An 18,732-nucleotide genomic window follows, 5' to 3' on the forward strand; every position below is an offset into this window, starting at 1 on the left:
CACAAGTACAACTAATATTCACCAAAACTGAAAATGGTGGGAAATAAGCACAAACATTTTACGGTACTTTAGATCGCATCTTCCAAAATTAAATGCAGACAGCGATGGTAACTTCATAACTTTATGCCAAAATTAAAGGCAGGCAGAGGAAGGAAATAAGGAACAACAAATGACTATACTTAAAAAGGGCGGAAACGTTAGAAAATTTCATGTATATATTTTTTTGCTGGAGAAAAGAAAATACTTTGATCAATGTACATTGAAAAGTGTTCTATGATCAAATCAATTTAGCAAGTACAAAACAAAAACACTGAGATTCTCTAAACAATTTCAATCAAATTGGCGTTTCCCATATTTCATCATCATAAATATTATTGGTAGATGTACTTTCACAAGATGCCATTAAATCATGGTTGTGGTGCTGACTACTTGCCGTTTCTTCCTTATTGTCTGTAACCTGCTCTGCATTTGCAAAAGAATCCACAGAGGGACCATTGGATTTTTGCATGCTTAAATGTTCATTTGGTGGTGTGGCCTGGACCCCTTGGTCACCTGCTGGTTCACAGCCTGCTCCTGAATGTGATAAACTTAAACCTGCTTGGTCACATGCTGTACCAGACGGAGTGTCTAGTGAACCAAGTCGAGCTGTGTCATCAGGGAGTCCAGCAGCAGCTTGGTCACCGAGCGGCGCCTGATCCAGACTATTCTGTGCTGAGCTGTGATCAACTATGATATCGATTATGGCGGTGGGTGGAGCAATCGCCATGTTTTCCTCCGTGCATATTTCTGGCCTGGTGTTGGCTTTTTGAGTTGAAGTCCCACCCTCAACAGAACAGGCCTTGCTATCAACTAGGGAATCGGACAAAGTCCTGCTTTCATTCTTAACTTCCTGGTCTGAACCTCCAGCACCTTGTTTCCGCTCGATCCCCAGCTTGAGCTGAGCTTTGCTCTCCAGCCCAAAGAAGTCATTTCGGACTACGTAGCGAACGCACTGCAGGAGGACGTTTCTCTCATGGCGGATATCCGGGGCAAGAAGCTGAACAAAACGACAACAACACACTCATCAATCTCACAAAAGTAAATATGTTGCATGCATGTTCTCCAGCCTAAATACTTCAAAGTGAAAGTGCAATCTATAACAAATCCTCACCATCTCAAGGAGAGTGGGCCGCCGCGGCATATTTTGGTATCCACGTCGACCTTGCCTTCCTCGTCTTCCTCCTCCTCTCCCTTGTCCTCTTCGGTTGTTTGACGTGTTCCAGGCAGACCAAGAACATGACACTTTGGAAGCGTGCGTGTCCTGGGTCGCGGTTCTGGTGTCTACGGAATGGCCGTTGTTCTGGCCAAGCAAGTCCTTGTTTTCTTGGATCAGTTCTTTGGTTTTTTGTATAGTGGAGTCTGAAAACAAAGAAATCTGGAATCATGATCAAATCACCACACTCAATATGCAAACACATCAAAACCATGCAAATATTACTACTTGCACGTGGAAACAATGGCAAATTTTTAAAATGTATTCGAGCTCACCCTGTGCTCCTTCATCACTTTCACTCTCACTCATGGAGCCATAGTTGGCTGCAAGAGACCCGAGTGCGGCACTCATCTGTTTCGGGGCAACAACAATGCCGGCGGGCCTGGAGTCAGCGTCAGCATCATCTTTATCGGACTCTAATGGGAAGGTGTGAGAAAAAATTCAATGACCCAGGGCTGAATGACTGTGAAACATAATCCAATTATGTTTGTTTTTCACCCTCCATATTGCAATTGTGATTTAATGTGTAATCATTTTTTCTCAAGGTTTTTTTTAACAAACACAAGCAATAAATTAGTCCCTGTCGCAACAACACTAAATGCATTTTACTACAGTGCAATGTTGAGATGAATTCAGTCAACTCACCAACGTCACCTTTGGCCAAAACTCCCAGTGGATCACCATTATGAATTGCTGGCTGGGTGGGGGGTGGCGGTCTCTCTGCTGCAGGGTCAGCATTGGATGAACGCAAACCTTGGGGATGTTGTCCGTGGAACCCGTGATGACCTCTCCCACGCCATCCTCTGCCTCTCATGCGTCTATACAACAGCATTTAAAAATACATTTAAAAAAGCCACTGACAATAAACATTTATAATTAGCTCACATTCCGTCATATATGTATTGGAAAATTCCCTGATACACACCAGTAATTACATCTCAAACCAGAGTTTAATGGGGTCCTCCCTCAGTATTAGAATTCAGTATGTGAAAAATGTTTTAAGGGTGTTTCAATGTAAAGTACCCAAATTGAGCCGTCTCCAGAACTGCTCCTGTCTCTTCCCGTTCCTGCATCAGTTTTCTCTTTTTCTCAATATTCTTTAAAGTTGGATAGTTCCTGGAAAAAAAGGTCAAAGCTGCTGTCAGTCACTACCAATCTCAAGATTTGCCAGCATCCATTTGTAAAAACAGACTTGCGCCTCTCCTCTCTCCATTTTGCAATCTCTTCTGGGGTGTCCAACTTAATTCTCTTCATTCCGGGTGCGTGGGTCTGAAAAACAGCAAGCTTTGACATTAGCAAAGGGCACAACAAGGGATACGACAGGGGGTAAAGTGTTTTGGTGTCTTACATTTTTCCAATGAAAGCTGACTATTTTTTCATGTGCCATGAAGCTGCAGTCTGGGACAGAACACTAGAAGGCAGGAGACTCGGCATTAAAAGCCAGCATGCTGTGAAGCAATCAAAATCAGGGACTGAAATGGAAAAAAATATTACCTTTATGTGTTGAGCGACATGCTCCTCATATTTCTCCTGGGTTTTAAATCCTTTGTCGCATGGGTCACAAAAATGCATATATTCCGGTTCTTTCTTGTTTTGACGCTAAAAGACAAGAGGCAAGTTTTATTTGTTCAGACCAAAAAAAATTACCAACAGAGGGGGACAGGTCACCGGACAGCTACCCGATTTTCTTAGATGTTTATAAATAATGATGCACTTTGTGTCACGCCCGTGCCACTTCGCTCAGCCACACCCCTTTCGTTACCATAATGTCTGTCACCTGCTTCCTATTGTTACCCTGTGTATTTAAGCCCTGCCCGTGTGTTTCTCCCTGTCGGTGTCTACTGTTGTGTCCATTCCTGTTCGTGCCCAGTGTTCCTGTTCGTGTCATCTGGTTTTCCCTCGGTCTGTCTGAAGGCTCACGGTCAGAATTTTAATCTTGTCCAAGGGGACTTCATGTCGGTCAGTCTGTCTGTTTTGCTGGCCGTGAGCCTTCCTCCCGTCTGTGTCGTTCGTTCCCCACCTGCCTCCCTTCCAACTCCTTTTCCCTGCAATAAATCCTGGTTCAAGCTGCATTTGGTCGCCCTGGCTCAACTCATTCCTGACACTTTGTACTACGACAGTGCACAAAGTAGGCAGTAACAAGAGCACATTTGGTATTTGGACAATGAAGTGGTCCTTAAAAAAAAAAAAAAAAATAATAATCTCCCCTGTAGGAGGTAAATGGACCCCCCCCCCCCCCCCCAAAAAAAAAAAAAAAGTCAGCAAATGATTGAAAAACAATACAACAGTAACAACACTAACCTTTTTCCCACGGTTCCATGCTGGTCCGTAATTGCTCCAATTTTGTTGTCTGGGTTGATACCATTGATGACCTGTCCAATTTAAAAGACAATCACTTAGATCAATCAAGAAAATGTAGGAGAATAATGAAAAGTTTAGGGTTAGGGTCTGTCAAACGTTTTACACATTTACACTGATTTGTAATGTTTGTTGGATTATGTGTCTAGTTAAATGTAAAGTTTTACATGCCCACTCTGTCATTGTGAAATAAGAAACATTTCATAAATCTGAAACATTGTCAGCTTGTTGTCTAAAGCGTGTTGCTAAGCGGCAAGCAACACATCACTAAACAATATTTGCTGAAAATGTCCAACTCTATCAGCAAACACATATTTTCCTGTTTTCATGTACACTGGCAACTTGCTCGACCAAATTAATATGCATTTTGGGTGGCTCTTTTTAATCAAAACACGCTCACCGTAAGAATATTGAGATCCATAGATTGCTGACGCTGGTGGATAGTTCCAATTCGCTTGGCCGCTGTAAGCCATCCTGGGCTCAGGTTCGCAGGGTGACTCGTTCCAAGTCCACATGCTGGGGTGGAAGCTGCTTTTTGAAACGGCGGGCGGCTGACGTTGTTGGATGGAGTTCGGAGGCGGACAGTCGAAGTTAGGTGGAGGATAGAAGCCAAGATTATCCATACTTCACACTAGAGGTCTTGTTTAGGGATTAAAATGAAAATTAATGTTACAGTCCGCGTCTTGCCCTGGTCTCACATGTGCTGTTTTGCTTTGATCTTCTTCACTTGGTATGTGGTAGTTGGCGATTAGCGTTGAGATGTGCTACCGCCACCTATTGGTAGAACTTCTGTTCTGTATAACGAGTTGGCAAATGGACAAGAACGACAATTACATTATTGTCCTGCGGAGGGCAGTCACGTACTGACTTTCTTCCACGCCTGCGTGTTTTAGTTACCCAAAGAAGAAACAGCAAAGCGTGGCTGATACGTGCGGTCAAGTGGCGTTTGCTTGGAACTGCACAAAACTTGTATGGAAATTCTTCAAAGAGAAGCCAGACCTTAGAAAAATCAAGGAGCGATCCACGCCTTGCTGCGAAAATGCTCGTCTTGTTCGAGACCGCTGCTGGCTATGCCATTTTTAAAGTACGTCTTGAAATCTTTATTTTCTATCTTAAGGCGTGTAGCGACGTGCGTTGGCTAACATTAGCATTTTCGGTAGATGCTGAGATCATTTGTAGCGTCGATTTCGTCTTTTAATATTATCTTGTATCTGATATTCTGTTATCTGTACGCCTGCAATCCGCCGCTAGACCCCATACACATATATTATATATTTATAAGTAATTTGTTCAAAAGTTTTCAACGGGCTGTCTGCAGGCCTTGCAACCACGTGTGTGAGCCCATGTGGCCGAACCGCAACTTAAGTTGATTTGGTTCCGTCTTTCATTTCATGTGTTAGTTTTGCTGTAGACGCATTATTTTATTTTTGTAACAAAAGCTTGTATGTAGTGCCAGCCCGAGAGGTGCATTATGAGTCCTTACAATTCTGCTTCTTTTTTAGGTTCTTGATGAATCCAAACTCCAGCAGGTCGACAGTTTGTACAAGGAGTTTGAGACTCCTGAAAAAGCAAATAAAATGTAAGTATCTAGCATATGGAATGCCGTTTTTCCTTATTATTGCACGTGATGCAGTGTTTCCATCCCTCATTTTTGCACGTTATAAAGAATCTCACCGGACAGTGTCCCATGGGACACTACAAAATTAAAATGACCCACAAAAATAATGAGTGATGCCTCATCTCAAAACTCTAAAGTGGGTCATTCATAACAAGACAAGGTACCACTGTCACTGTATAATTAATGCTTTTTCGTTATTTGTACCTTCCACTCCGGACATTTTTTAATCTTTTTGTTTGTGATGGTAATTGCGATCATTTTTTCACTTATCTTTTATTGTTTTTCAGCGTTAAACTAAAACACTTCGAGAAGTTCCAGGACACGACGGAGGCCTTGGCAGGTAATTGACACACTGTGTTAAGAGCAAAAAGCATGTTGCATGTATCGTTTGTGAATCATTACATTTTTTCAGAGTTAATGGTGAAGTACATCTTACCACTACCACTGAGACCACAAACTGCACATTTTCCCACATGACGTAATCGAGTAGTCAGAGACTTGGCAATAAGACTTTGTTTTCAAAAACCCTGTACATATTTCAGTTGTACATTTTGTTTACTTTGCCCACTCAGCTGCCACTGCACTAGTCGAGGGTAAAGTGAGTAAAACTTTGAAGAAAGTGCTGAAGAAGATGGTTGCGAAGGATGCCCATGAACAGCTGGCAATCAGTGACGCAAAACTTGGTGGCGTCATTAAAGTAAGTGATTCATCCACATATGTGTAATAGTCATGAATTGCAACATTATTTGTAAAAATTGCATTTCCTTCGAATTTTAGGAAAAGCTGGACCTTAGTTGCATCCACAGCCCTGCTGTTGCAGAACTTATGAGATGCATCAGGAGCCAGATGGAGGGCCTAATCTCAGGACTTCCTCCCCGAGAGATGAGCGCCATGTCCCTCGGCTTGGCTCACAGGTGGGCGTCGGTGCGCTTTTGGTTTCGTCTTGTCAATCGCTGTCTATGATTACACACTGCTGTCTGAAACCCCCTGTAGATTTTTCTCAGCATTCGTCACTACCACTGAGGCAGCTGTTTCCCTCATGGGAAAGCCAAAAGTTATGTTTTGTCTTGAGTTGTGTTCATCACTGTTTTTTTACTGGATAGATTTGTTTGCTTGTGTTTTTTTTCTAGTCTGTCCCGCTACAAGCTTAAGTTCAGCCCTGACAAGGTGGACACCATGATCGTGCAGGCAATATGTAAGTTTGGAGTTGAATATTCAATTTGAATTTCCACCACGTAGCACAGAGCAGTTCAGCTTGCTAGAAACACAAAGTCTTGATCACGTTGGCTTTGGCTCTTTGCAGCTCTGCTGGATGACCTGGATAAGGAATTGAACAATTACATCATGCGCTGCAGAGAGTGGTACGGCTGGCACTTCCCTGAGCTTGGCAAGGTCATCACTGACAACTTGGCCTACTGTAAGACAGTCTCCAAAATTGGCGACCGCACCAACGTAGCTGGCAGCGACCTATCAGACCTGATCCCAGAGGAAATAGAGACGGAGGTGAAGCTGGCAGCCGAGATCTCCATGGGGACCGAAGTGTCCGAGCAAGACATCAATAATATCCGCCACCTTTGCGAGCAGGTACATGTCCCGCAGCAATATTCGGATCGTTAGGATTTTTGCCGCCATGGTGATGATGATGACACTAAATGTCTTTTTCCTGAAAAAAAAACAATGTGGGTTTTTCAGTCACTACCTCTTCTGAATGGTTTCTTTAGCTGTAAATCTCAGTTTTTTTTGCAGGCGGTAGAAATTTCTGAATACCGCTCTCTTTTTTTTTTGCAGGTGATAGAAATTTCTGATTACCGCGCTCAGCTATACGACTACCTGAAGAACCGGATGATGGCGATCGCCCCCAATCTGACGGTGATGGTGGGCGAGCTGGTTGGCGCTCGTCTCATCTCGCATGCAGGTGAGACGTTGTCCAATTTCAACACTTAAGCAAGCTCGAGCACTGATGACAATGACACTATGTCGCTTCAAACTGAAACATTTCTGATGGTTTTCAGTCACTACCTCCACTGAGCTTTCAAACTGATCCAATTTGAAGTTTGGCTTGAGAGCCGGGCGCCTCGCTCACTTTGACTTTTTGTCTCTCAGGTTCGCTATTGAATCTGGCAAAGCACCCAGCCTCCACAGTTCAAATTCTGGGGGCAGAAAAGGCACTGTTCCGAGCGCTTAAGAGCCGCAACGACACGCCCAAGTACGGTCTTATTTACCATGCCTCTCTTGTGGGCCAGACCACTGCCAAGAACAAGGGCAAGGTACAGTAACATTAAACTGCCCGAAGCATTAAACTTGGTTGGTTTGTAATGAATTAATTTTTTTTGTCCAGGTCTCCAGAATGTTAGCAGCCAAAACATCCCTTGCCGTCCGCTATGATGCCCTCGGGGAGGACACAAATGCAGAAATGGGTGTGGCAAACCGAGCCAAAGTGGAGGCCAGGTTACGGCACTTAGAGGAGAGAGGGGTAAGTCCAAACGTCCCCTACAAGCAGGTTTTATTTGATTGCTTGTTTTGTTGGCATACTCCCATTCAAGAAGTAATTCTCAATTTTTTTTTTCCAGTAACACCTAAAGAATATTTTTTGACTCACAGTTTTGATATCATATACATTAACGACTGATATTCTTCAGATTCGACGAATCAGTGGAACGGGAAGAGTTAAACCCCAGGCCGACAAATATATGCACAAGAGGTAAATCCTTGATTCGTCAAAACTTTTTGCATTTTCTCCATACAACATGACTGTAACCAAGGAAATCTTCTCACTTCCTCCTACCTTTTCCAAAAAAAACAGTGAAGTGAGATTATATGACCCATCTGGAGATTCTTTAATTCCCTCCACTTCAAAGAAGAGGAAATTCGAAGAGATGGAGAAGGAGGAAAAGGACCCTGCGTTGAAAGTCAAAAAGCCCAAAAAGGAACCCCAAGCAGCAACAGGTGGGTGAAGGTTAAGGGCAAAATGCAATGTCATTGAATGGCTGCTTCTTTTTATTATCTGAATTTCACTTACATGTTTTTTCAAACTTCACCGAATGTCTAACAGAGGAAGCGTCCACAGCTGCCACTGAAGACACCCCCAAGAAAAAGAAAAAAAAGAAGAAAGATAGTGCTGAAGAGCCACAAGTGGAGGAAGAGAGTGCTGAGGTGACGGAGGTACAACTTGTGATCAGAATTGCTTTTTCACTTGAATTTTTTTTTTTTCTAATGCCAACTTTTCATCTTCAGCCACCAAAGAAGAGAAAGAAGAAAAAGATCAAGGACGAGAAGGAAGATTGAAAAGAACAGTGTATATTTGAGTGTTTTTCTTTCCATTATGTTTTTTAAGGGATTAAAGCTCTATTTAGTCCCTGAAGATATCATTGTAACGCCGTCTCATTTATGAAATGATTTGTCTCACAGAACTTTGTCTAGACTGAAAAAGTAAAATGTGATTAATTTTAATGACACCAATTTAAGATTTCTTTATAGTATTTGAACATCTGTATCAAATACAAATACAAAACTAAACAACCAAGTGGAAGACTGCAATCACAATAAATGCATTGCAGTAAGACAGTGTTGTCTTCTCATTTCTTTCTCAGTACTTGGAATGATTGTTGTGAGACACAAGTTAGCTCTGACTGTATACTGTTTAAGATGATCTTGCTGAAAGGTGAGTCCAAGGTAGCTCAAATCAGTTCTCCTACTGGAGAAAGCAAAGCATTCCTCCAAACACATTGATGTCGTGTTAACAGTGGCGAGTGATCAGTAGGTGAATTGTCCGACGTCTCTTGCTGGTAAGGGAGTGAGGGTACGTCTTTATTTTTTACACATTTGTAGCGATATAAGGCCAAATGATTTGACTCAAAGTTAGACTTGATTTTTTTTAACAATACAATAAAGATGATTTCAATGTGATCTTTCAATCCAGTGACAACTGCTTCTCTGTAAAGAAGTCTATACTAATTAAAGGTATTTCCATTGGATTTTATTTTAAAACAATCTTTGAAGTTACTGTATCCATTTAGCTTTGGATTTGTACCAAATTTAGGACAAATTTAGTCTATTCTTTTAGAAATGCATTTAAATCTGTTTTCAAATTAATATGTTTTGCCTTACTACTTGGTTATTTATCAATGAAGACATTTTCCCTTTCCTCCCAATGGCAACAATTCCATTCTCTCTCTTGTGCTCTAAACAGACATTCAATTGACTCACAGAAGAAAGAAAACAGAAGTCACAATACAAGCAAAACTTTTGTCATATAAATCATTAGTGGTTTATAATCAAAATTGCAGCTAGAAATCACTTAATCGGGCATCTTTTCCCACAATGCAGTTCGGGATAGAGGACTCCGTAGTGCATCGATCACTCTGAACTCTGTTGCTTTTCCTGCTCGCTACCACATGGCATGTCTGCTGCACGTTTACTCCGGAGAATGTCATTAACGAGCACGCTTGGCGTCTTGTTTTAAATTGATATTCGTTGATTACATACATATAAGTTCTAATAATGTCGCAGTTACAAGCTAGATTTTACACAGAAAACCCAAGGTAAGAGAACATAAAACATGCTATTAAAATACCATACCTAGCCCGATAGCTAACTTACAGTAATGTAGTACAGTAAATTAATATATAGGTGGGAAATGTGTTCTCACTAACGCCGCTACGTTCTGCTGTTGCCTCTATTGATGTTTACTACTGTATGTCGCATGTCTTGGGTCTAACAAAATGTCTCGTTGTAGGTACATAATAGATGATGTTCCATTCTCCATCCCAGCCACTTCGGAAGTCCATGATCTCAGCAATGTCATCAACAAACTACTGCAGGCCAAGAATGGTTTGATCATTTTTCATTTTATACAGTACTGCTATGGTCATTTAAACTCTCATTGCTTTAGTATTTTAGAACCACTTACTATTATCATGTGCACTTATTACACCCACTGTAATTATAATATCAGTGTGTTGGACTTGCCAAAATCACAGCCATCCAAAGATTGAATAAATTGTATAAACTGAAGGAAATACACTGAAGAGGATTATAACTGTAGAGGTATAAAGGCCACTTATAATAAGACCTCAATTCTTTTGCTATGTTTTCACTATGACTGAGTGTTTCTGATGTATAGTGAATTTTGAATCTGTGTTTAAATACTTTTGTTGGTTTTCTCCACCACAGGATCTCATACCAAGGTGGACTTTGACTTCCTGGTCAGGGGCCAATTCCTTCGAACATCACTTCTCAATCACATGGAAACGGAAGGAATATCAACGGTCTGGCTCAGCTTCGATGCTTGATATGGTTTGCCCTCATTCAGTTCAAGCTCTAATGTTTAGGTATGTCTGTGTGTTGCAGGAAGATGTTGTGGAGATTGAATATGTGGAGCGGATCACGGCGCCGCAACCCGAGGAGTGTATGATGCACGATGACTGGATTAGTTCTGTAGATGCAGATGCTGAGTGGTGAGATGATAGATACTGATAAGTCCTGGCTTCTAAACAGCATTTTAAAAGAATAATTGTTTTTTTTCCTTGTATTTTGGCAGGATCCTGACCGGATCTTATGACAAGACTGCCAGTATCTGGTCCTTGGAGGGCAAGACTATGACTAAAGTGGTCGGACACACCGATGTCGTCAAAGATGTCGCCTGGGTTAAGAAGGGTAGAATTTTTCTCGTATAATTTTGTAATCATTTTAATTTTGAATGCAATTACTCAAATAATTATGTTCACAATTTCTAATGTAATGCAGAACAATTTGGGCTTCATTGATCAAGGCTTGTCTTTAAATTTCCATGCTGAGTGAGGAAAAAAATGTTTGTGCAGATGGCCTGACTTGTCTGCTTCTGACTGCCTCGCTTGACCAAACCATTCTCTTGTGGGAATGGAACTCTGAGAAGAACAACGTAGTGGCCAGGCACTGCTGCCGTGGACACACGGGGAGCGTCGACACGGTCGCCGCGGACCCCACTGGTTCAAAGGTACAGCCCGGATGCCGAGAAGAATGTGAAAAAGCAGAAGCTGGTTTTCATTCTTGCTTCTTCCTTCCAGTTCTGCAGCGGCTCCTGGGACAAGATGTTGAAGATATGGTCAGCAGGTATCATTCTCTGAGACTAGTGCTGTCAAGCCATTAAATGATTTAATCATGATTAATGACATTTTTTGTATTGTTAAGTCATAGTTAGTCATTGTAAAAAATCCCGTTCTTTTAGAAAATTTTGATACCCTTAATATGAAGAAGATTCAACATATGATGCTTTTATTTAAAAAAAAAAAAAATGGAAGGAAATCTCTGCTTAACAAGCCCAGACTAGTGTCACCAGTGTGGCGTGCCTGATGTTTATTTCCGGTCTCGCAAGATCCAGTAAGCTGTTGTAGTTTTTCTGCAGCAACAATATGAAAAAAATTGGTGGCATTAAAAGAGAGTTGGATAAATCAAGTAAATAACTCGATTAACTGACACCACTACTAGAGAGTCAATAAATTTGAATAAGCCAGATTTCATGCTTCAAGACTTGCTTGCTTTTCCAGTTCCCTCTGATGAAGCAGATGAGGTCGAGGAGCCCTCGGACAGGCCACGGAAGAAACAGAAGACCCAGCAGATGGGCCTTACTCGGGCAAGTACACGGCCTTCAAAATTTGGTTTTGCCGAAGCTGACATGGCCCTTAAACATTCTTCTGTCCCCACACAGACACCTCTTATGACGTTATCTGGGCACAGCGAGGCTATTTCTTCAGTGTTGTGGTGTGACAGCGAGGAGGTTTGCAGTTCATCCTGGGACCACACCATCCGTTTGTGGGATATGGAGACGGGAGAGATGAAAACAACCTTGGTAGTTACTCCAGTTCTATCTTAAACTTCAACTCCTGTGATTGAATCGGAGTTTTTTGACAACCTTGCAATGAAACGGTGTCATTCGCAGACGGGCACTAAAGTGTTCAACAGTATTTCCTACTCTCCTTTGTGTCGTCGGCTGGCGTCCGGCAGCACAGACAGACACATCAGGCTGTGGGACCCACGCACCAAAGGTTTTGCCACCTTTTGTACGGCAAATCTTCACATCTTTGTAAAAAAACTCAACCCACTTTGCCTTCTTCAGATGGCTCACTGGTGTTGCTGTCGCTGACCTCCCACACTGGCTGGGTCACCGCTGTCAAGTGGTCCCCGTCACATGAGCACCAGTTGGTTTCCGGATCGCTGGACAACCTGGTCAAACTGTGGGACACCAGAAGGTCTGAATTAGTGGAATTATTACTGTATAACTTTGCGGCAACTATTAATTTAAATTTTGCGGTGGTCCACATCAGTCATGTTTGGCTGTGTGCGGCAGCACTAACTGCAAATTGCAAAAACGCTTCGTACCTGTCTGTTATGATGTGATGCAGATATAAATAATTAGAATATCTCTGTCACAATGTCCACCTCAATGTCCTCGTATACTGCATGGCTTGAATACAAGTGTGGTTTTAATTGCTTCTATTTTATCTTGTAGCTGCAAAGCTCCTCTGTATGACTTGGCAGCCCATAAAGATAAAGTGTTCTGTGTCGACTGGACAGAAAATGGGGTAAGATCATCGACGATGTGTATTTTAAGAAACTGTTGGAGAAAAACCTAATAAGTTCTTATCTCTTGTGTTTCTGTTTTCAGCTGATGTTAAGTGGCGGAGCCGATAATAAATTGTACACCTATAGATACTCAGCTTATCCGACGGACATGGGAGCATAGTCACATCAGACATCCTCTGTTAATGGAATCATGCAATCCTGCACGAAAATCTTTTGTGACTTGTCTTTTTTTTCTTTTTTTTTTTTTACACATTTCCAGTGGGGTTGTTGCCATGTAATTTCCCTAACAGGCATAAATGTATTTAGTCTCCCAATTGTTGTCTCTTCATTTAATCCAGAGTTGCTCCCCACCTCAAAAATTTATATTCAATCAATTACAGTTTTCCCATATGCAGAGGAGTGAAACATTTTTTTTTTTTTTACATGTTTGGTACTGGTACGCTTCCCATCATCAAACTTAAACTTGAATATTAGTCAGAGACAACACAAAATGCAGTTTTTAAATGTTTTATATTTACATAATTATTTATACTGTATTTATAATCTAACATTATACTAAAACAACTTCCGCCTCTTCTTGCGCACCGAACACAGATAATATTTTTGTTGCATATATTAGATGATAGGGTGCAAAATTGACACGCATGTCTACTTCGTCATTATTTAATTTGATAACACTCTACGTCACGCCAATTTGCATATCCTGTTTCTCTGACTCACACACAGCAATGATGGATCTCGCGAGAAGACATTAAGCGAGCTCTTATCAGATGTTGCTACTCTGACACTTCACGACAAATTCAACAATCTTTCATTTTGCCTCACTAAACTCATGATTTTCATATAAGGAGGGAGTCTTTTGTTTCCTGTCTTCAATGTAAGTTGGCAAACTTCTAATGTAACACAGAGCATAGATGCTAACTAGCTAGCCGTCCTACTAGTACACCATCCCGTTTTCCTTTCTGGCAGGCGTCGACAACTAATTTAGTTTATTTTGATTATTAACCGTTTAAATTATTGTACTCTAAAGACAAACGCCGAGAGGATTAAATTGTCCCCGACACCGATGTCTGTGAAATGAACACCTGCTTTGACAGCCAGCTGTTGCCAGTGCGCGAGTAGCAGATGCTACATATTAGCTGACAATTAGTGGAATATGTTGAATAAATATGCCGATAACAAATTGTAGTGAGACTATGGCAGGTTGATAGCTTTAGAAATTGACAGGAATATTAATTGTACACAATGTAGTTCGACCACTATGACAATGCTGTGATTATTTGGTTAGGAGAAGCTGCAACTTACCCAAGACCATGAAAATGAAAGAAAATGAACTTTCTCTAAATATTGTTTAGTTCTCCAATCTACCATGCCAAAACCATTATTGAACTTAATCATCAATGTACTGTCATACCTCCTTACTTGCAGAGAGGAAAAGACCAATACCCAATCATGGATGGGTATGTATAGTCAACTTAGAATATATTGTCATAAACAATTTATTATAAATGACAGTTTTTTCTCACTATAGGTTTGTCGGAGAATTGCTTGGTGAGGACAGCTCAGTGGTGGCACGCATGCAGAAGAAGTTCTGGAAGACCAAACAGGTCCTCATCAAGGCCACGGGCAAGAAAGAGGATGAGTATGTGGTGGCCTCTGATGCTGACCTGGATGCAAAGCTTGAGGTACAAAAAGATCAGTAAGACTGACACAAATCAACCACGGAGAGGCAAAGAAAATATTTGTTTCCTTATTTGTTAGTCTTGCACACAAGGTTTAAAAACACAAACTTAAACCGTTCACTGGACCTGCTTTTGATTTTGGTAGATATCTAATTAATACTGTTCATTCCATTTTCCGTAATACCAATTAATATTTGCTGTTAAAAGCCAACATAAGTTAACATAGACAACATCCCTAACTTGATATCACAAATCATAACTTGTGGTACATGGATGTGTTCCCATTAGCAGACATTATAAATGGAATATGTTAAGTATATGTCCCGCTGCTGTCAATTAACTAACCTGTTTCCTGTTGGTAATAACTGTCATAGTCAGCCATCTTTCTCATTTGGTTTTTGCAGTTCTTCCGCTCGGTTCAGTCTACCTGCACCGAGTTGCTCAAGGTGATTGAAAAGTACCAGCATCGGATCACACGTAAGTTGAGGGTCCCGACGTCGGCAAAGCTTTCAGTCCACCCAAACTAACAATAGCAAAGGCCGACAAACTGTTTGTTCTCTGAAGGTTTGTCCCAGGAGGAAAACGAGCTCGGCCTGTTCCTCCGCTTCCAATCTGAACACGACCGCACCAAGGCTGGCAACATGATGGATGCCACCAGCAAGGCCCTTTGCACCTCTGCCAAGAAGAGGTTAGAGGCACGAGGCTCCGTAGATGAGGGCACACCACACTTGTCATTTAAACGAGCTTTGGTTCTACAGGATGGCGCTCTGTGCGCCGCTGAAACGTTTGCACCAGGAAGTGGAGACTTTCCGACGACGTGCCATTGCCGACACGTTCCTGACCGTCAGTTACATGGAGAAGGCTCGCACGGAGTACAGAGGAGCTTTGCTCTGGATGAAAGACGTCTCTCAGGAACTCGACCCCGACACGTACAAACAGGTGGAAAGGTTCCGCAAGGTCAGGATTTAAGTTCCCCATTACCCCCTTTGGTCCTTGTTTGTGGACGGTGGCTGGACTAAGCAATTTGATTTCTTGGCAGGTCCAAGGCCAAGTGAGGGCTACCAAAAGCCACTTTGAGAAGCTAAAGAACGATGTGTGCCAGAAGGTGGACATGCTGGGTGCCAGTCGCTGCAACATGCTCTCACACTCGCTTTGCAATTATCAGGTTGGCCCAAATACTCTACCTTTTAGTCAAGTGCGGTTGCATAGCACCAATTCACTTACTAGTTATTCCACCTTACACATTAAGTAGATGCAAAGTCAGCGCAGGGACAAGAGAACAATGGGCACAACGACAACAGGCGTAGTCCCATCACTAGTGCAAGGAAAGTCTAAAGGCAGTTATTCATTTGTCTGCTTTTCACACACATTCCCTGTGCCCGCAGACCACCCTGCTTCAGTTCTGGGAAAAGACAGCCCAAACCCTGTCTGGCATCCATGATGCTTTCAAGGGACACGTGCCATACCAGTTCACCACACTCAAGGTGGGTAGATGATGCTCCGCCATGGAGCCATCTTTTTAGCTCTGTCTTCATTACTCATCCAATCCCCTGGCAGGACCTGCGGGACCCATTGGAACAAATAACCGCAGCGCAACAGCAAGAGCAAGATGAGCAGATTCTACAGGGAAACACCGACAGGTGGGGTAACCCAAACTACTAAAACGCAAATTGCCCAAGGCAGTAGATGGATGTCTAGATTAAGAGTAGATGGATAGATGCCTGTCTAGATTAGATTTTTTTTTTAATTCTGTTTTGGGTGTTTTAATTGATAACCACTTTCCACCAAAGTTGTAGTTGGAAGAACCCCACAGTTTGGTTTCGACCCCTCCCCTAACCCACCCCCACAAACATTTCTCTGATGAGTGTCTATGCTTTGGTTGTTCTTAAATCCATGATTATTACTCAAACTTGCCTTATTTTAATATTCCCTAGTCTGGTGTGCTTGGATGACGACGCATTGGGACATGCAGCTGACCCAGGTATAGAAGGATTTTATTCAATTGATGAATTACGGTACACTTAATATTGATTTGTCACTGTCTGGTTAAAATCACTGACTTTAGGGGGCGCTTCTGCCTTACGCCAATACAGCGTACAATTTCTGTTAAGAATCATAATTCGGGTGCCTGTCGCAATTGTAATTTAATATGTAACCTGCTAGTCACTGAATGACTGGCGCTACCTCATGATTTGTACCTCATCTCAAAGGTGTTTTCCCGGACTCCACTGGCATGGAGTCAAGACCCGAGGATGAAGATGGCGAACAGGGGGACATGGCTTTCCTCAAAGACTTGCTCAGTCCCGGCTTGGGGTTGACTGATGACTTCAGCGGGGAATGGCAGGATGCTTTTGGGCTCTTCGACACTCCTGCCGGCGGGTCGGCTGCAACTGAGCCAGCTCAACCGGCAGGTCCTGCCGCCCCTGCACCACAGTGCACCTCCCTCAGCCCGACTGGCTTCTTGCCTTCCCAGCTTCTGGATCACAGTCTGAGCTCCACAGGTGGGCCTTGTCCCCCAGTTGGTGAGAGTCTGATCTTGCTTCTTCTTCTCATTGCCCATGTGTTTGTCTTGCAGGCTGGTCTACTCCACCTATGTTTCAAGCACCGCCCCTTCAGCCGCCTCTGGCACAGAACCAGTCAGCTACACCGGCTCCTGCTTCTGTAGCCAATGGTAAACCGCAAACCGAGTAATTATTATTATAAAAATCATGATTTGGTATTCAAATGTGAACGTGGGTCCAGCTACTACAGGTGGATCTAGAGATATGTCTGCTTGGTTCAACCTGTTTGCGGACCTGGACCCACTCTCCAACCCCGACGCTATTGGACGCTCCGCAGATGAGCTTCTGAACGCCTGAAACTGTGTATGATCTTGAACTACACTTAAGTTACCTTTGAAAAGCCAACTTTCTAGTTTGGGAGCTGTTGATGTCTGTCTTTTGCATACATTTTTGCACCCTCACACCGCACATACGTAATGTTAGACTCTTTTTTTTGTTTGCCATTACTTTTCATTCTTCTGCTTGTGCCTGCAGGGTGCGGCTTTTATCCCGGATGAGTTTTGGGCTTTATCGCATCGCATCGCATACACAACACATTCCAAAGAAGATTTTGAACACGTACACGGATAAATATGTGGTGTACATATGTGTCTGTGAGCATATTTCCAGAGCCCATTGGAGCTCCACAAAACTCTGCCTCTGCATTACTAAATCATGTAAAATGCTCATCAGGATCATCTTTGTTGGCTATATGTGGTGAAGAGCACACAACTAATACACAACTTAACGCATTAAGATTATTCATGTGACAAACTGACACGAGCAGAAGGATTTAGAAAGGGACACTGCACCAACCATAAAATAACCTGCAAGAAGTGGACTCTTTATACGGTTTAGACAGTGCTCTATGAGAATGAATTAAGCGCGCTGCTAATATTTGAATCAGTAATTGACAAATAAAAAAATGTTTACTCCTGACCAGTGTTGAGTTTGACACCAGGAGGGCCAGTAATTGATGTTTTGGTAAGTACAGCTTTACGCTCATTTCTCCTGTATTCACATCTTTTTTCTTCTGTAATTTACTTTAAGGATGTGCCATGGCAGTACACCTGCAATCCACTTCTGTTTAGGACTGAACCTTTTTATATGCAGATGGAAAAAAAGGAAAATACACAACTGTATCTCTGAACTGTGAATGTTGATATTATGACATGACATTATGTAAATACAACATTTACATATTGAACATGATTTTCTCCCAAATTATAGAAAATGTGCTAAAGGGCAAGATTACACTTTTAAATTTGGTTGCAACAATAAGACAGCAAATTATTTTGAAATGCCCAAATGTGCTCTCCATATGTGTGCCTGGCTGAGTGCATTTAGAAGATTGCAAGGGAAGGGCCCGTGGAGTGAAATACACCTACTATTACTGTTGTTACTACTGTATTTGAACTCATTTTCACGTGATACAAGGACACTACTTCTACCTGAGCTTTAAAGAGTTAAAAGTTTAATACTGAAGGTAGTATTTATTGTTTACTCTGTCACTTGCTGTCTACTCTTTAAGAATGTATTTATCTAATCACATATGCTTTGTTTCATGTATTTTATTTCACTTCAGAATTTACAAATGGAATCAGGTTAACAATAAACTGCAGCAAAAAGTTTGTGCTTCTGGTGGTATGGTGGCTAGAGGAGGGTAAGCTCATTTTTTTTCTCAACCTACACTATAACCGTTTAATATTTATATGTAAATTT

General features: G+C 42.0%; 3 protein-coding genes and 1 non-coding gene across 9 annotated transcripts; 3 read left to right on the plus strand and 1 right to left on the minus strand.

The window, feature by feature from the left end:
• Positions 1–107: 107 nt before the first annotated feature.
• nufip1 (nuclear FMR1 interacting protein 1) lies at positions 108–4,355 on the minus strand. Its single transcript, XM_049755843.1, has 10 exons — positions 4,011–4,355; positions 3,554–3,624; positions 2,747–2,851; positions 2,601–2,663; positions 2,445–2,521; positions 2,276–2,368; positions 1,898–2,070; positions 1,528–1,668; positions 1,151–1,398; positions 108–1,036 (listed from the first exon to the last, which is right to left on the minus strand). The coding sequence occupies exons 1-10, from the start codon at positions 4,231–4,233 to the stop codon at positions 335–337; spliced, it is 1,896 nt and encodes a 631-aa protein (XP_049611800.1). The 5' UTR covers positions 4,234–4,355; the 3' UTR covers positions 108–334.
• Positions 4,356–4,499: 144 nt separating this feature from the next.
• wdr12 (WD repeat domain 12) lies at positions 4,500–13,102 on the plus strand. 4 transcript variants are annotated; one of them, XM_049755848.1, is made up of 19 exons: positions 4,500–4,694; positions 5,113–5,189; positions 5,516–5,568; positions 5,801–5,925; positions 6,006–6,142; positions 6,359–6,423; positions 6,532–6,812; positions 7,017–7,143; positions 7,332–7,495; positions 7,567–7,701; positions 7,868–7,929; positions 8,032–8,174; positions 8,281–8,399; positions 11,776–11,838; positions 11,914–12,054; positions 12,145–12,250; positions 12,322–12,454; positions 12,715–12,787; positions 12,871–13,102. In XM_049755848.1, the coding sequence occupies exons 1-19, from the start codon at positions 4,650–4,652 to the stop codon at positions 12,946–12,948; spliced, it is 2,127 nt and encodes a 708-aa protein (XP_049611805.1). In that variant the 5' UTR covers positions 4,500–4,649; the 3' UTR covers positions 12,949–13,102. The 4 variants fall into 4 exon arrangements, with proteins under 4 accessions (XP_049611805.1, XP_049611803.1, XP_049611801.1 ...); XM_049755846.2 differs by lacking the exons at positions 11,776–11,838; positions 11,914–12,054; positions 12,145–12,250; ... (1 more) ...; positions 12,715–12,787; positions 12,871–13,102 and adding an exon at positions 8,463–8,790 and having other exon boundaries at positions 4,501–4,694; positions 8,281–8,381; XM_049755844.2 differs by lacking the exons at positions 11,776–11,838; positions 11,914–12,054; positions 12,145–12,250; ... (1 more) ...; positions 12,715–12,787; positions 12,871–13,102 and adding an exon at positions 8,463–8,790 and having other exon boundaries at positions 4,502–4,694; positions 8,281–8,390.
• On the plus strand, positions 6,854–6,943 carry LOC125989529 (small nucleolar RNA SNORD11B). The gene has a single exon (XR_007488705.1). It is a non-coding gene; the product is annotated as a small nucleolar RNA SNORD11B (small nucleolar RNA).
• Positions 13,103–13,489: 387 nt separating the features above from the next.
• Positions 13,490–18,641, plus strand: ical1 (islet cell autoantigen 1-like). Of its 3 annotated transcripts, XM_049755850.1 has the most exons (14): positions 13,490–13,665; positions 14,217–14,248; positions 14,320–14,473; positions 14,875–14,947; positions 15,035–15,158; positions 15,229–15,427; positions 15,510–15,635; positions 15,856–15,954; positions 16,028–16,110; positions 16,405–16,451; positions 16,681–16,971; positions 17,046–17,141; positions 17,213–17,334; positions 17,506–18,641. In XM_049755850.1, the coding sequence occupies exons 2-13, from the start codon at positions 14,241–14,243 to the stop codon at positions 17,326–17,328; spliced, it is 1,416 nt and encodes a 471-aa protein (XP_049611807.1). In that variant the 5' UTR covers positions 13,490–13,665; positions 14,217–14,240; the 3' UTR covers positions 17,329–17,334; positions 17,506–18,641. The 3 variants fall into 3 exon arrangements, with proteins under 3 accessions (XP_049611807.1, XP_049611806.1, XP_049611808.1); XM_049755849.1 differs by having other exon boundaries at positions 17,213–18,641; XM_049755851.2 differs by lacking the exons at positions 15,856–15,954; positions 16,028–16,110; positions 16,405–16,451; ... (2 more) ...; positions 17,213–17,334; positions 17,506–18,641 and adding an exon at positions 15,720–15,849.
• Positions 18,642–18,732: the final 91 nt, after the last annotated feature.

The sequence above is a fragment of the Syngnathus scovelli genome, chromosome 2, assembly GCF_024217435.2.
Source record: "Syngnathus scovelli strain Florida chromosome 2, RoL_Ssco_1.2, whole genome shotgun sequence".
NCBI classification, from domain to species: domain Eukaryota; kingdom Metazoa; phylum Chordata; class Actinopteri; order Syngnathiformes; family Syngnathidae; genus Syngnathus; species Syngnathus scovelli.